General features: G+C 39.3%; 1 protein-coding gene across 2 annotated transcripts; it reads right to left on the minus strand.

Moving 5' to 3' along the window:
- Positions 1-556: 556 nt before the first annotated feature.
- On the minus strand, positions 557-13779 carry rnf8 (ring finger protein 8, E3 ubiquitin protein ligase). 2 transcript variants are annotated; one of them, XM_088931766.1, is made up of 8 exons: positions 13548-13779; positions 12572-12700; positions 7672-8367; positions 6710-6772; positions 5283-5372; positions 2555-2662; positions 1586-1797; positions 557-1257 (listed from the first exon to the last, which is right to left on the minus strand). In XM_088931766.1, the coding sequence occupies exons 1-8, from the start codon at positions 13671-13673 to the stop codon at positions 1227-1229; spliced, it is 1455 nt and encodes a 484-aa protein (XP_088787892.1). In that variant the 5' UTR covers positions 13674-13779; the 3' UTR covers positions 557-1226. The 2 variants fall into 2 exon arrangements, with proteins under 2 accessions (XP_088787892.1, XP_088787883.1); XM_088931757.1 differs by having other exon boundaries at positions 1593-1797; positions 13548-13774.
- Positions 13780-17748: the final 3969 nt, after the last annotated feature.

The raw sequence follows: 17748 nt of genomic DNA on the forward strand, positions 1-17748 counted from the left end.
TAAAATGTGATATAGAATTTAATAATTATTTTTATTAAAAACATTCACATATAAATAATCTAGAAGTATATATATATATTATCCCAAAGGAAGGGGATCCCAGGTGTCTCAACCAGCTAGGAGCACAAACTAAGCTCTGTAGTCAGGATGTTAGTGGTTTCGGCTTGGGCTACATCAATAACTGCCTGTGAGAATGATTCATCTTGTGCTCCCAGACCAGACATGGCAAAGTTATTCTCAGTTTGCCATGACGTAGAGTCCCTAGGACTTGCTTGTTGCAAGTATGAAGTGACATCAGGAAGAGACAACTTCTTCTTCTAATCAGTAGTGCTCTCCCTCCTGCAGGCACAATGCAGCATGGGTGTCAAATTTTAAATGGCTCTCACAGGTAGCTATGTTGGAGGAGTATGAGCGCAGGTCTCCATTCTCCCTTTACTGTACAGGGGTTGTAGGAATATATGGATTTGATGAAGAATTAACAATCCCAAAATGGAACTGTAAAATTAGAGAAAAATAACCAGCATATAGGCACCCAAAATAAACAACTACACACTTGTTTTACAAATACATTCTCCCCTGCATTTCAAACTTTATTAGTGTAGGAATTAAGAGTACACAAGTGTGCATTAAACAAACACCAAAATAAAATTTCAATCTGCCACAACATTTACAATGTACTATTGAAACGTAAGACAAACAGGCAGATATACCAAACAAAAAATCAAAAGTCCTATATAGGTGGCGCATTTGCCATATCTGTATTACAAAAAATAAGTTACTCAACAAAAAGGTATAGTGCCCCTGAGGTACACAAAACATAACTTATGTTTCAAGTAAACCAGTACACAGCAACAACAAAAAGAAAGAAAATACTGCTTAGGAGTCAAAGTCTCTGTTTGCAAAATAGACACCTTCAATTCAAAACAAGGCTTATTACACAACAGCATCACATGCAATTGGAAGTTGTGCAACTACAGGATTGTTTGTCTCCTGTTTTTTTTCAGCGCCACCTGTTGGGACTCGATTGTTGTGTCACAATTAAGAAACTACACACTCAGAAAAGTTGCAAGTAAGACTGGGCTGTCTTAATCTCAGACCTTTTGGCTGTCTGGGTTGTGACAAATGTGCTGGTACTCAAGCTGTAAGTGCTGACACTTCTGCTGGTCTCATCCAGAGACATGAGGGGTGAAATTCTTCTGTCCACTGAGACTTCACTGCTGTCGCCGTCACTTATGAGCACCACTGGCACTCGCTGGGCTGGAACAACAGCACAGGGCAAAAGAAGATAATGGAAACCAACAAGTAACAACGCAAATGAATAAAAAGCCCTTCTGATAAGTGGCATGCAGCAAATTGAAAAACTACACTTCAGAAGCCAACACCCATGTTTTTATTTTGAATCCAAACCTTTTAATCCCATTATGCCCAACACTTAGGAAGTCCTTCTCAACTCTGAAGGTTCTCACCACTTTTGCCAAAGCATATACTGAAATCTTAGATGAAAGACGAGTAAAAACCTTTCTCCTACACCATACTGATTTCAGTGGCTCCTGGAAATCGCAGAAAACTAGTGACCTTTACGTACCTCTCACCTTTACGCTGACATACGAGGCTCTTGCGCCTCTCCTTCATCTCAGAGCTCAGGTTCTCAACCATCCTATCGATGCAGTTGTCCAGAACCAGTGAGCGCGTCATAGAGACGACCCCTTGCCTGCAGATGGGACACTCATCCTTGCGCCTCCTCCAATCTGTGATGCAGTGCAGGCAGAAGCTGTGGGCGCAGTTCAGCGTGACAGCCTGGGGCACAGGGCCAGGGATAGGACAAAAACATTTTCTCTGTGATCGAGGCGATCTTGGTCATTTAAGTCAAAATAATGTTCTCATGTTAACACATATTCTTGTAAGGACAATGAAAATACAAAAGCACTGAAAACTGTGGTCACATTTAATACCAGAATTACTACACAAAGCCCCAGGAGTGTGATGGTCTTGGATATAAATGTATGTTTAAATTGATCAGCCTTTTAAAACAAAACAAGCAGTTTCATATGTGAGAAGGAAAAAAAGTTTTTATTATCACAAAGGGATTTTGCAGTTTTGAAGCCTAATAATACCACCACACAAAAGTGTTAAAAACAGACAGAACTAGGAGCTCTTCCTCACCCTGGTCAGCTTCTGTGACGAGGGTGGTGTAGTGTGGGATGTGTTGCTGTTATCAGACAACACTTCATGTCTTCAGAGCAGATTCCCATTAGCCAGGCTGGACTGTGTAACACCACACAGGTTCCCCGGCTAGCCATGTCTCCCAGCAATGAGGGAATGTTAGTGAGGAAAATGTGAATCATAACTCTGGCATCATCTGGCCTGTCTTGATGTTCAGATGCTGATGTGATAGCTATTTTTAAAATCTGGTAACAGAGTTTCAGACAGGGGTTCAATGCAAAATGACTAATGGGGATTTTCAAGAAAGTCCTAAAACAGACTGCACATTTTAACAATTTCCCTGTGCGTAACAACTACATATGATTACCCCGAGTCCACTGAATTCCTTTACCTCAATAAAATACTCTGAGCAAATGATACACTGCAGTTCGTTCTCCAGCACTTCAGCCATCTGCGTCAATACTTCTTCCTTCTGGGCTCTTGCCTTCTCCTTTGCTTCCTGCAGGAATCAATTTTCCCCAGAATGGCATTTTTTAAATTAATAAAGAGACAAACACATATTTACCAGAAGAATAAATGCCAACTTTCCTGTAATTTCCCTGTCAATACAAACTATAATTTTTCACAATATTAAATCTTCATGAATGCCCTCTGTTTCAATAAAGCTTACTTTAATTTAGGAACTTTGAACAACTGTCTACCTAAATACTGTTTAGTTGAGCTTCTCTTTCAGGACCGAAACGTATTAATCAAGTTCCTCTTTGATTTTACTTCCCACTTAATGGGCTCGCTGTCACAGGGACATTCATAACGGGGAAATGTTTAAAAAAGCAAGAGGAACACCGACTCCCTTTTCTGCTGCTTAGCAAGAAAATGTGAAACCTCTGCGTTTGAATAAGCATTTGTTCTCATTTTATATGTGGATATTTAAAGAATTCCATTTCCCAGAAAGTATTGTTCTGTGCAAAAAGTCACAGCACAGTTCAGTGACATTTTGAAGTGAGTTTATTTATGGACGGGTCCTTCTGGAAAGCACAGCAAAATCATGCTCTAAATACAAATCATTCTCAAGGGACTTTTTAGAATGCAAGTGAAGCCTTGGCCTAGAGTAACTTGTGTTACCATAAAAGTCAAAACAAAGACGAAGAAAATACAGTTGTGGAACCCCTGGCTACATTGTGTTCTAATAAATTTCTAAATGAATAGAAGGCGACAACTCTGTATGGTACAAAGTTAAACCCCAAATCTTTCTGCAAATTAAAATGCAAAATTACTATTTGCCGATTTAAAAAAATAAAGTGCTGCATAAGTGAATGTGGCATGTGCAATAGTTTAGACAGCCTCTAGCTGTGTCCTTACTACTTTCTGAATTTGCATTTTTCTAAGGCCCCAACATGTGATGGGCTCGTTGGGCCTTAAATTAAGTCAGGTGATTCCAGGGTTGAACAAATACTGTATCACAAATACTAATCTCTCAGGTTGTGATTGTTTGTTCTGCCTACTTTCAACAACCATGGGCTCTTCTAAGCAGCTTCCTGAGGACTTGAAAATAAAGGTAATTCATTCTTACAAAGCAGAGAACGGCTATAAAAAGGTCTCTGAACACTTCAACCTTGCAATTTCAACTGTCAGAACCATCATTAAGAAATGAAAGTTTTACAGGGAACTGTTGAAATCAAGTAAAGATCTGGAAGTCCCAGTACAATCTCGGATATGAACTGGTCAGATCTGCAAAGCAATACCCACAGATCACTGCAAAGGACCTGCAGAAAGGTTGAGCTGACTCTGGAGTAGTTGACCACAGGTCCACAGTACAGCATTGCTTACAGGAAAAAAAAAGATCTGCATGGAAGAGTTGTTAGAATAAAACATCCTCATCACATAAGTCAATGTTTAAACTATGCAAAACAAAACCTTGATAAGTCAGAAACTTTTTGGAAGAAGGTGCTGTGGACTGATGAAAAAAGGGTGAAGCCTTTGAAGGAAATAACAGCTTTGTCAAGGTGTTAAGCATGGGGGTGGATATATTATGCTTTGGGGTTGAGCAATAGCCAGTGGCACAGGAAATATTGTGCGGGTTGAAGAATGGATTCAACTAATTAACAACAAATCCTACAAGCTAATGGACCAGAGTCAGTGAAGAAATTCTAGGGCGGAGAGGTGGCACTGTGGCTAAGGATCTGCGCCTGTGGCTGGAAGGTTGCCGGTTCGTATCCCACAACCGGCAGAGGAATCCTACTCCTTTGGGCTCCTGAGCAAGGCCCTTAACCCCAACTGCTCCAGGGGCACTGTATAAATGGCTGACCCTGTGCTCTGACCCCAAGCTTCTCTCCCTGTCTGTGTGTCTGTGTCTCATGGAGAGCAAGCTGGGGTACGCGAAAAGACTAATTCCTAATGCAAGAAATTGTATATGGCTAATAAAATGATCTTATAAATTGAAGCTGAAAAGAGGTTGGATATTTTAGCAAGTGAAATATACCCCCAAAATCAACCATGAAATACATAGAGGAATGAAAGATTAAAGGTTTGGAAAGGCATTAACAGTCTCCAGACTTGAATATTACTGAAAATCTGTGGGGAGATCACACATAAGCAGTGCATGCAAGAAGACATAAGAATATTTCTGACCTAGAAGAGTTCTGCAAGGAAGATTGGGAAAAAAATTCAAAAGCAAGAACAGACTCTAAGCTGACTACAGGAAACATTTGGAAGCTGTGAAAGGAGGTTTTACTAAGTACTATTGCATGTGCCATATTCACTGTTTAAGTATTTTGAACACCCACAAAACTGTAAATAAATACTAACTGTCCATTGAAATTTGCAAAAGATCACATGTTTAAGTTTGTACCATGCAGAGGATGTGTCAACTTCTTTTCCCTTAGAGATTCACTGAAACACATAATTTGACCAGGGATGCCTATACCTATACTTTTGCACAGAACTATATATTTAATCACAGAATAAAACTTGGTTGTCTGAGAAAATCACAAAATCAGCAAAACAGCCAAGGAAGTCAAACAACAGGTCCGCCTGTGTGAATATTACCATTCAAAGCAATTCTCAGAGCTTCTAATCCCACAAAGATCCTGCAGCTATTGGCAATTACATGCTTCGTCTACCTTGGTCTCTTCCAGTTCCTTGTCTTTAGCTTGGATGATTTCTTCAAAGTCTTTGCGGGAACGTCTCAGTTCTTCTATCACCTGTCGATGCTACCAAAATGAACACACAGACTGAGAGACTGTCAGAGACCAGGAATGGCAGAAATGAGTCTGCTTAGGCTTTAACCAGTGTGGCTGAGAAGTGAGAGCCTGGTCACTAGCACAAAACAGCCAAAGCCCTCAAATGAAGGAAGAGGCAGCTGCAGGGGCATATAGACAGAAAACTATGAACATAACAGCAGTAACAGCTGTTCCCACACTTAAGAGTGGATACAGCGAAAATACTAACTTCATAATGGCTTGATGTCAATAAATATAAAACTTATGTAGCTCAGTAAAAACATCAGTGTTGACTACAGTAATGAGAAACAGAAATGAAAAGTGATTCACTTAGTGATGAGACACATATTCAGATATTTGAATCTACGTTTTTATAAACAGGCCTACATCCTAACCAAATGATAAAAGTGTTTCTCCAAAAGTACAACTCAAAGAAATTCTGAGTATCTATTTCAAAAAGGAGTGCATAGACTATTCCAAATTGCCAGAGAGAAATGGTTTGAACATGAAGAGCTCATGTACATCTTTTAGACAATGTAGTGAAGCAATAAAAAGGGAAAAAGAACATTAGGATAGTTAAGAGCATAAAATTAATATCAAGCGATGCTAGGCTAAAATTGTACAATACACCAGTGTCACATCATACTTTTACAGGTTAAAGAAAATTAACTTTATTAGTCTTTGAGGAGCCCTGATGCACTCAATCAAAAAAATAAAAAGAAGCATTAAAGACTAAATATTTATAACAAAGAACAAGATGCACACAAAAGTTTTTTTGCACTGAATTGTCTGAAAAGTCTGGATCAAGTTACCCATCTTTTAATGAGGATGATACCACTGTTTTTTCAAGAAATGACTGGATTAGATCAACCAAATGTTTACAAACCAGTAGATATATGAACAACCCAGAAGTTGTCTGCTGTTTCTTGTCTGTTGTTAACAGACACATACAAAGAATGAAAGGGTGTTTAGCAAAATCATTAGATGATGTGAGGAACCCGAACTGCTCTTGTTCTATAGTTTACTTGGTTAAATTAAGCAGTTCTGTAAGCATAAAAAGAAAAAAAAAATCGTACTGTAATAAACACTATTACATCGATTTTCTGTTGCAATCATTTATCACGAAACATGCTGAATGATTTGCAAATGTCCTGTTTCAAGCTGTCTCTAACCCTGGTCACCGCTGTCAGTGTAACAAAGAACAGGTGGCTACACTGGAAGCTCTAAATTAAACCCATTCTTTTTTCATTTATAGGAGACAAATACAGGAGCTATTTTACGTGTATTTAGAAAAATTATGGGCTCATGAGCTCTGTTCTCTGTTTTACCTTTTGCAAAGCATCGTCCAATTTCTTGTTCAAGCTCTCTTCTTCTTGTTGTTTCTTTTCATCCTAAAAAAAAGTAATCATTAGTGATTAAAATATCTTCAGGCAGAAAGATACATATAAAAATTATTGACACACTAGACAATGGCACCGTCATACACCATTTATATTAAAAAAACTGACAACTACATTCTGCCCCCCCCCCCCCAAATTGAGAAAAACTATGCATCAACTATACATTGTTTAATTAGTTTTGCAATTCTATACTCTGTGGCTTAAGACATATTTTGCATTAAAAAACACACTGAGGCGTCCATGGGCCAGATTAAATGACAGTTCTGACCAAATCACAAATTACACACCCTGTGTTGAAGGCCATGGTTTTGTTTGATAGCAGCCCCTTCCTTCCACCCACCAGAAAATCAATATCAACTAACGGGTCTGGAATTTGGCCCAGGTATGTGGGACAAAACAAGGAGTTATGGGCCCAAATCAGCAGTCTTCGAACATACACCTGAACTGTAATCTGGGTTTCGTTACAGATGACATGGGCTCTAAGAACCATATTTGCACCAAGAAACAAATGTTACAGCTACAGTTGAAGCTATTCTTGGAGAGAGTTCACAGATAAGGTAAACTGCAAGGTGACAATAAAACCTGAGTTCCACCTGCTTCAAACATCACTGGTGCCTTTACCTTCAACCACTCTCCAGAAAATACCGACCAGTCAAAACGTTCCCCTGTATTTCACCTCTCCCAAAACCAGACCCTTCAAGATTAATTTCCGGGGTGCCCCTTTATTAATTTTGATGATCTGGGTTTGGGAAACCACGCTGCACATTTGAAAAATACGGCTGTGGAGGAGGTGAGAATATTAAAACGGTTTGACTGCCGGAGGGGGTCGGAGGAGCAGTCCTCAGCACAGCCTGGCCCCACCCCACAGCCTCTAGCCCATCCGCTCTTACTTCCAGCCGCCTCTCCTCCTCGCAGAAGGTCTTCTCCAGCTGCTCCACCCGGCGCAGCTGCTGCTGCTGCTCGCTGTGCAGCTGCTCCTTCAGCACCTCCAGGCGGCCCTGCAGCTGCTCCAGCTCCTCGCTATGGGGCGCCGGCTGGGCCTGCAGGCTCGCGGCGCGCCGCTCGGTCTCCTGGACCTTTTTCTTCAGCACCCGCATCTTCCTGATGTACCTCTGGAAGCAGGCCAGCTCCGAGCTGCAGTGGGCGTTCTTCTGCGGCTTCTCTGACCCGCCGATGGCCGCGGGGGAGCCCGGGAGGGTCCTGCTGGGTCCAGCCGGCTCCGCGGTCTGGATGTTCTGTACCGGCGGCTGCTGAACTGCAGCACATGAGCTGCCCTGGGGTTGCGGCTCCACGTGGGACAAGCGAGACAGTTTGGCTTTGGCGTTGGAGGTATTCCCAGTGTCCAGGTCCCCCCCGCTGTATTTCCTCTTGGTCCTTTTCAGTCTGGAGCCTGCCGCTTCCTCCTCGTCCGGCTCCTTTAACAAGAAAGGCTTCACGCTCTTCAAGTGGTCCCGCACCAGGACGTACTCGAACTCCACTTCCTTACCACCCAGAGGCACTCCCAGCTGAATGGTGTCCCCCACGCGCAGCGTGTGCGTCCTCTCTGGAGTGATACGCAGACCATTCACCCACACGCCATTCAAGCTCTAGGGCGAGAGAGGATTGAAGGATCACACAAAGTCCAGCCAAATGAGAGAAAATCAATTTCAGCTGCGGATTTCATATCAGTCTTTTTGAATCTGATGCTCAGGAGGACAAACTGCTCCCTACGTGCGCATTAGCTCTAATTGTGTACTGTTACACAAGAAACCTTTGCTATTATAAAATCAAAAGACTTCAATTAATCTGCAGAGCATAATCTTGTTGTTCCAAAACTATGTGAAAAGATGCAGAGCCAGCAGAGCCAGATGCAGAACACATTTAAATTTGAGGTATTACTCAATACTCTTTACAGGTGGCTCTAGATGTAAAGAATAAGGTGAATGCACCACTATCGTTGCACTGCTCATGCAACCGTCAAGAGCAAATTGATGCAACAAAATGCCTTGAACTCATTTCAGAACTGGTGTTAAGTAAAACATTCAGGTTATGCTGGAACTGAGAATGCTGCAAACTGAGAACGTCATGTCACTCTTGAACTAGTACATCCTCGAAATGGGGCTGAATCACGGCTTTTACCAGTTCAGTGTGGCTGGGAGCACACTGTGGCAAGGCTACTTTAAATCTTTTTTTGTCAAGCTTCTGAAACCACGCAACTTCATTTAAAAGAAAAAACGTTACCATACATAAAATGCACATACTTCAAAAATATAAATAAAACATGACCTTTCTTTCACACTGCGATGACTGGCATACATCACAACATTTGGTAAAATCCCTGCCTATTTCATGCACATTTTTTAGACTTATTATTTCTCATTAACTGTTTTCTTCAATTGCTTCCAATGTGAGAAGCACTCTCCCAGAATTATTACAGTTGTGGATGACAGCAATACAAATATAGAATCTGTGTCAGGCAATAAACCCCATTTCAGTTAAAAATCACCCCTATGCCTACTTTTTTTCGGGTCCTAGCACATACCATGCTTTTCAAAAAGCAGGCTCAAAATACACCGCAATGTTTTTCCCCGTGTCTCACCCATTTATCATTCAAACTCACATTTCAACTTGTCCTGAAACATTTTTACACTTCTTTTACAAAATACCTTAATATAGAGTAAACACATGTATATCTTTCTTTTATTTTCATTTTCAGTGACATTTACTTCAGGATTCTTCTAAGAATATAAGCATCCTCACAGATTCTTTAGTGAAGGTGGTCTTGCCTGACATCTAGTGGCTCACAGTTCATAGTCCCTGGCCTATACACAATGAAGTCATGGTCAGAAGGAAAAAGTTGTTTGACAACCTTTTCTGCAATATTGTCCTTGTTACAGGGGTGGTCACACACAAAAAAATAACCTGTCTATAAAAATGTATGTAGCAAGAGACTAGCATGGATTATAATATGTTACCCTTAAGAAATGTTGGTCATATAATTTTTGAAGGTTTACTGAAGAAAAAAAAAAGATTTCTAACGCTCCGACAGCTCTTCAGATTAAAGTCTGCTATGTTTTTTCATCATGGATATGCATATCCACAGACACAAGGTGGGGTACTACACCCTGGACAAGATGCCAGTATATCACAGGCCAGACACAGACATGCACACACTCACACCAGGGCCAATTTTCCCAGAAGCCTACCAGCATGTAGGCTGTACCCTGATTGGTAAGGGCCAATGGGGTAACACCCCTACTCTTTTCAAGAAACACCCTGGGATTTTTAATGACCAAAGAGGATCAGGACCTCAGTTTTCCGTCTCATCCGAAGCACTGCACCTTTTTACAGTAGTGTCCCCATTACTATACTGGGGTATTAGGACCCACACAGACTGCAGGGTGAGTCCAGGAACTCTCCATCCAGGTACCGACCAGGCTCACACCTACTGAGCTTCAGTGGGCTGCTGGTTGGAAGTTGCACGATGACATGGCTGCTGGGTGCTGTTAGGCACCAACTTCTTTTCTGTGATGTGTTAGTCTGAAGCCAGCATGCCTGGCTGTGTTGTGGAATATAAGCCATTGCTATTTCCGTGTAAATATGTGTCACTGCCTGAGAGCTGTTGCCTAGTTGCACTGCACCTGAGTCCATTTCTTGGTCTGCACATTTGATTAGATCCCTGGGAAGTGCCTATAAGCACAAAAACCCAAAAATGGCCACTCAGAACTAGAGTAGCGCATCTGTGCACTAGTAAACCTGTCTGCGTTTTATATCTACTTCATACACAATGCAGAAACCTTCTCTAAATCTTCGATTACGGTAGCCTATACATCTGTTAAGCTTTATGTATCGGGTTTAGTCCACCAGCAGTGAACATGCGAAGAATGACTGAGGTATAAGCTGTAGCTGTAGTGTTGGCTGGGTCTACATGTTTCAGGGTGTTTGTCCAGTCTACCTCTTGCTGATGGCAATGGTCACAAACAATAACTGTTGCTGTTGATGAATAGAATTGTCAGTATCCGACTAAAAATTGGAGAACTTGATCAATCCAACAAGCTTCAAAGAGATATACGTCTCCAAGCATTTGCTTTTTTCTGTACACAAATGTGTTGCTGTCCGTTCTGTCACATTAACACCAATTTTGCTAGAGGTGCCAAATGGCCTCCTCTTGTCTGTAACCTATTCTAACATTTCAATACATTACATTAATTGCTTTATTATATTCTTAATGGCGTGTACAGGAACAAAAAAAAACTGCAATCTGATCCTAACAGAAATATACAGCAGGTATTTTTTATAAATATATTTAGGTATATATTAATATGTAGAAATATTCTGTATTTCAAAATTATACAGCTTGGATTATATGGATAATTTTGTTTCTGTCTTGGATTCAGATCAGTGTACAATTATTCATACTGTAAGGCAACAGAAACAAATTGTCATGAATCGCATTCAAGAAAATAAAATCTCTGTTTAAATGGTTTTAAAATGATCAAAGCTTTATATAAATGTTATTTTTGCCTCTCAACTAGACTACTGTATTTAACTAGGCATTTATAGTAACTGTTTATTAACAGTTAATGTAAGGGTTAGCAGATTTAAAATCACTTGATTTAAGTTTCAATAAGTTGTTGATTCAAATAATCTTTTTACTTCCTGTTTTAATCTGTCAAGAAATCATCTTTTTACCACTTATTTTCATTTTTCAATGAAATGACACAGAAACATAATTGAAAAGCTCATTATTAGTATGAACATTTTAAACTCTTAATATCTAAGAACCTTTTTTACCCTGAATTTAATGCTTAGGAAAGGAGGCAGAGTGTTGAAAGGGGGAGTCTATTTCAGAAACTGGTCTACTCCTCTGCACAGTGGGGACTTCATCTTTTTTTTTTCAATTCACAAGTGGAATATTAGTCTAAAACAAGGCTCATACTTATCTTGCGATGCCTGATGCGACGAACTCTATGATGTCCAGTGATTTATGAAAACAATACTTCAGACCAATTCGATTTATCACTGTAAAGTGTGTACATGACAACATTTTTTTCATTTGGTCTTTTTCATAACATATCTGTACCTATCTGAAAAAATGCTACAGGAGGAGTTATGGAATCCAGTGCTAGCTTTAGGTTACAAAACAGTCACTTGCTATGCAAGGAAACACCTCTAAGATAAAGATTTTTCTACAATTCTACAATTTGCAGAACAATAACCTGATTAAATACTGAACATGTACTTCATTTTATTAATGTTCTTTCTAATTCATAAATGCACATACAAACTGCATTCCATAATACTAGAGATCATATTACATATGCAGCAAAACCAACCCATACTAATATTTATTTATAGGTCAACTGTGTCTGTGGCTAAGGATCTGCGCCTGTGGCTGGAAGGTTGCCGGTTCGTATCTCGCAGCCGGCAGAGGAATCCTACTCCGTTGGACCCCTGAGCAAGGTCCTTAACCCAGGCTGCTCCAGGGGCATTGTATAAATGGCTGTCCCTGCGCTCTGACCCCAAGCTTCTCTCCCTGTCTGTGTCTCTCATGGAGAGCAAGTTGGGGTATGCGAAAAGACAAATTCCTAATACAAGAAACTGTATATAGCCAATAAAGTGATCTTATCTCTTATCTTATCTATTCACAAACCACATCTCAGGAATGTTACAGTAGGCCAACATTCACAGTGTCTTCAGGCAGAATAACAACTATGGGACCATTAGCAGTCTACCAGAAACTGAAACACAAAATCCAAAACCTATGCAAATAAAACCCAACATAGTAAGGAATTGAAATAAAGGCTCTACCTTATTATCTGTCACTGTCCAATGTCCCTCTTCATTTTGTTTGAATTTGCAGTGGTTTCTGGAAATCATTAAAGGACAGCTCCGTGACAGGGTTTGATAAGTGACATCAAAGCTTCGCCCAAGTGTAACCTAAGACAAGAAAAAGCATTATTAAAAATCAAGGTTTACTACTGTGGGCTTCTATGCAAAGAATTACTACTGTTCTCCTGAACTTGACAATGTAGCCTGACTTTACAACCTGACAAGCACTGAGGAACTTCATATATGATTTCTTTACTAGGGCAGTTGCAAAATACATGCGCCACTTGAAGGGAGTTTATTTTTGTTTGAAAGCTTAAATAATCTAAATCCGAATATTGCAACGTGCTTTTTAAAGATGTAACAATAGTATGCAGGTGATTAACGAAGACAAATGTTATTTTGCTACTTTAAACGATGAAGAGGGTGGGCTTTAAGATAGGTATAACAAAATAAACAATTTGTTGATCTGTTTGTATTCTTAAACATGTAAATGTATGTGCAAGGAATACTCGCTAGAATTTCAATTACACTCGGATCCAGGTAGATGTGTATACCGGGGAAACAGGAGTTAGGGGACTTCACCAATTCAACATTTTCATCACTTTCAGGTGACGAGTTCCGTTCTGCAGTGATAAACACTCCAGAATACAAACATGGATATGCTTCTGAAAAAAATATTATTGCATAACTAAAAAACACCTTCTATTGCGATCCCATGTAATCCCCATCCCTCTGCAATCATCGTCATTCGCCACAAAACACAAATGAGATGTATTAAAAAGTAAAAGACTTGAAAACAGAAGCACGCAGCTCCGGTGATTAGGATCATATTTGCAACTTTTTACAACTCAAAATACAATAAAGATATTTTTGCAGGTACGCCACTTAGCTAAAAGTGTGAAGGGGGAGGGGTGTTTAGTACTTAAAGAGTAAATGAGAGGTAAGAGAACAAGACCTCTTCTTTCTCGGGCAGACGGAGCCACTCAGCCCTTTTTCCGACTCTTCTCAGGCACCAAATTTCATCTTTCGCGGCATCGTCTTCCTCGCCTGAAACCGCCCCAGACTCTGCTTCCTCTGCCATTATCCTCAGCCCATGACACTACCTCAATAACACAAAAAGTTAAACGCCCATAATTCCACGGTCTCTTGTGGTATTCACGTTCCTGTGCGCTTTTCCGGCGTGAAGCGCTGAACACCGTAGAGGTTCTAAAAAATAAAAGAGCGTTTCGTCACGTAGCTGAAGGAACATCAGCGCCATCTTGGTGGGGTGGAGGACAAAAAAGATCTAACTCAGAATTCATTACAGTACTTTAAAACACGATCATTTCTCTTTGTTAATCAAGTATTTGTGTTCATATACTCTAAAACATTTAATGTGCAAATATACAAAGCTAATTTATTATGTAACCCACACCGTTTCCATTACTGAATATTTTCTATCAAAAGGAGGAGACAATGGGCATACATTATGAGTTAACTTTTTCATCAATATTGGCGGTAAATAGGTTCTGTATATATTTAGAAGTGCAGAGCGAATCTAACAATTAAACTGAAAATGAATGAAAAATACTGTTGGCTATCACTGGCCTCTCTATTTCTCGTTTTGCAAGGTTTTTTCTGTTTTTCAGAATTGTGCTCTTTGGAACATTTTTGTACAGAAGGAATGGTAATCCATTATTTAGCTACATATATTAGCTCAAAGTAGTTAGAGAACAAACAGTAAAATGTAGAAGGGGGAACAGCAGTCATCAGGGGTGCATGGTTCCCTTTCTGTAAGCACACAACAGCTACACCTACAGGTACCTACCTGTAATCTGTTTTAAATATGTCCATAAAGAAATGTGTGCGTTCTCTGAAACAGTCGACACATCTTTGTGTTTTTTACAATTTAAATGACGGGACTCTTTCGGCAAGAGAAATGTAATAAATGAGATTAGGGACAAACACTAGTTATGTGTATGTGCTATTGAATGTGCATTTCTAGGCAATGTATCTGCTTCTGTTGGTAGCTGTGGATGGCTAAGTGAACAGTGGACAAAAATATCAAAATAACGGAGATGTTTTCTTTGATATTTGTGAGAATAGAAAGGATGTTGATATCCACTCTCAAGACTGACTTACAAAGTCTTTGAAACAATGAGAAAAATTGATTTTTGTAAGGCAGAACATGCTGTAGGGGAGGTATGGAGTGCATCAGCAGGTTTGTAATACACAGAAACTTTCAGTTCCAGGTGGCTAATATACCTACTTTTTGTATGTGCAGAAAAAGAAGAGGAGTGAAAGATACACAAGCAGTGAACCTAAGAGATGGATGGAAGTGGGTGAAGCGATGTAAAAATTGCTGTAGTAGATTGCTAGAGCAGGTAGCAGCACCAACAAATTCATCATTGTATCAACGTCACCTAAAAAGTATCTTGCTTGTCCACAATCTCGTTTCATAGATCTCTTGCAGACAGCACTGCCATTAACACTGAAGAACTGGCGATGTGTTTCAGGCAGAACATGTGAACAGTAATAATCAAAGGTTTCACCAAGACAACAGTTCCCTGATATACTGCACCCCTCTCAGACATTATTACATTGAACGTTATATCTTTTTCACATCTGCCAGCTTGCAATCCTTTCAATCTCTCTGTTCATTTACAGATTTCTGCCTTAAACATTGCCCCACCGAATTCCATGTCTTTGGAGGACCCAGATTCAGATTCAAAGAACTTTAATGGAATGACTGATGAATTATACAGTAGTGTTGCCAAAGCAGAAACAATGAACAAATCGTTTACATTTACAGTAAAAAAAACATTCTTTATTATTGGACATTTAAAGACATCATATAAAGCTTTATTCTGAGACAGGCTCACTATTTCACTATATGTTCCTCAGGCTGCGACAGGACAACACTTGGCTGCCGGCTCTGGGGAGTTTCCTCCCCGCTCCCACAACAGGATTGGAAACCATCCTGAATCTGGCAGGAGTGAGGCACCTTTTTTCATCTGCAGTGCCCAACCTTACATACCCTCTATGTGTTCTCCTTAAAACCCCCTTTTCTTGTATCCCTGTTCTCTCCATCCTTCTTCCACATACTCACAGAAGAATCCACAGCTGAAATGTTGCATTTTTATTATTCTACTTTCTACTTCCAGCATGGAATTAACCTCTCCTTGTTCCTGCTCTTCAGCTCCCACACTCGAACCTCTAAAACATACCATATTCGTATTTCAAAGTATATAATATTTAATGTTTTTCATCCAGTTTTCCTTCTTTTTCATTGAGCAATATTAAGACACATTTGTGAAAGACTACAGTTAATTAAGGAAGTAGAGTTTTCCATTTGGAATTACATTACTAAGACCTACAGAAATGCTTCTTTCAAGAAAACACTAAATTTAACTCCACCTTCTAACAAATCCTGTGAATCAGTCCTTGAGTTAGAAAAAGACTAGTAGAGACAAAAATAAGGAGAGTGTTTCTTTGTTCTACATGACTATTTGCACCTAAAAGGTATAATAAACAAAATATATAATTTAGATTTTTTAACTACCACAGTTTTTAAAATCAAATACTTCTGCATAGAATGTTTATATTTTGTGATGCAATTGAATTGTTAATTATCAGGTGTATTATCAATATTGAAAACTGTACAGTGCAATTGTTATTAATTTATTTTGAGACTTTAAAAATGATTTAAAATATCATAACACTCTAACAAAACATTATTTTTGATCATTTCCAGAAAAAGTGATGATGGCTTGTTTGGGCCAGATTTAAATGTGAACAAAAAAGGTGTGGTTGCTTATACTTCCTTTAACAATGTTTGTACTATAATCTTTTGTGTGCAATAAACAATGTAAGTCAGATAAGTCACTTTGACCACAGGGCACATTGTTATTTTAGCCCTGCAAAAAATGAAAGTGTTTATGAATACGGTTTGGCATTGTCAGCACATTTAATTCCTTTTGTTTTTCCTGTCACTTCCTCGAATATAGAGGTCATTGATCTTGCTTTCCTCCTGTGTGTGGGAATTTCACATTGTAGCACAGATGCTTTTTGTACTTTGCACAACCCTCTGTCCTCTCAAAGGCACCTTTTTATTTTGTTTGGGGTTTTGATATGCACATAACAATTAGAGAAAATAAATCCAAGCCCCTTGTTGACTGTGACTAACCTTAATCTGAGTTATTAATATCTAAAGACTTGGTCAAAAAAAGAAAATGTCAGGTGTTACATGAGTCAAACATAGTTTAAGCTTCAATACATGGTTTGGAAGACTGATATGCATTTATTGTCCCACGGGTGTAAATTTCAGTCTCTTTTTGCCATGCATCTGCATCCACCCCTCAAGCCTCTCCGCAATAGAGATGTGTGGAGTTTGAACATAAACTCAGAATGACAGAGTAGTACAAAAGGAGACAAAACAGCTGGGGATGATAAAGTTCCACAGCACTAGAATGGGATCTATTGTCTGTAATACAGTATATTGAACAGGCTTCTCGGCAAGGAAAGCAACAACTAAAACCAATTAAAACCGCTAAAGATTTTGAAGTGAACGTTCTCGGGAGCAACTGAAGCCCTGAAGCTTTCGTCTTCCTTTCCATATACAGTAGTGTTTCTTTCTGAAATATTCCTTAAATTCATTTAAAGCTTAAATTTCTTAGTAATCCGAGAATGCCCGGTCACCAAAATATTAGTTTCCAGCTACCTGCAGATGAAAATCATACACTTTCATACTTTGCAGGGTTTTGTTAATTTAAGAATGAAATATAATGTATTTGTGCAGTCACAGATGTGCACAAAGAATAATGTTAGTATGCAGTTCTGAGCCTCATTATTAGAGGAAACCTTCTAATGTACTTACTTGCTTTTGAGTAATGGTGCCGATACAGAAGAGAAAAAACAATCATGTTAAAATACAAGAAAATGAATAGCAATTTAGCAGTTCCAGGAATTAATTACACTTTGGAATGAAACAAGCGTGCCAGATTTCTTATCAAACTTTGATGCTTTCATTTTTAAAATCTTCTGTATTTTAGTTACATTACCATATGAATTTTGCTTCTTAAAATCTCAGTAATGTGTTGCACATACTGTATTTTACACACACAGTAAATTTTTTGCATTCTGTAACCCTGGGGCGACGATTCAAGATAAGTGAGTCT

Source organism: Atractosteus spatula, chromosome 2, assembly GCF_055471065.1.
Source record: "Atractosteus spatula isolate fAtrSpa1 chromosome 2, fAtrSpa1.hap1, whole genome shotgun sequence".
NCBI lineage: Eukaryota > Metazoa > Chordata > Actinopteri > Semionotiformes > Lepisosteidae > Atractosteus > Atractosteus spatula.

Excerpts from the sequence above, each read along its gene's own strand:
- rnf8 (XM_088931757.1), bottom strand. The coding sequence starts at position 13,673 with ATGGCAGAGGAAGCAGAGTCTGGGGCGGTTTCAGGCGAGGAAGACGAT. Across the intron at positions 5,373-6,709 it reads TGGACGATGCTTTGCAAAAG|CATCGACAGGTGATAGAAGA; the intron begins GTAAAACAGAGA and ends TCATTTTGGTAG. Across the intron at positions 2,663-5,282 it reads AGGAACTGGAAGAGACCAAG|GAAGCAAAGGAGAAGGCAAG; the intron begins GTAGACGAAGCA and ends TGATTCCTGCAG.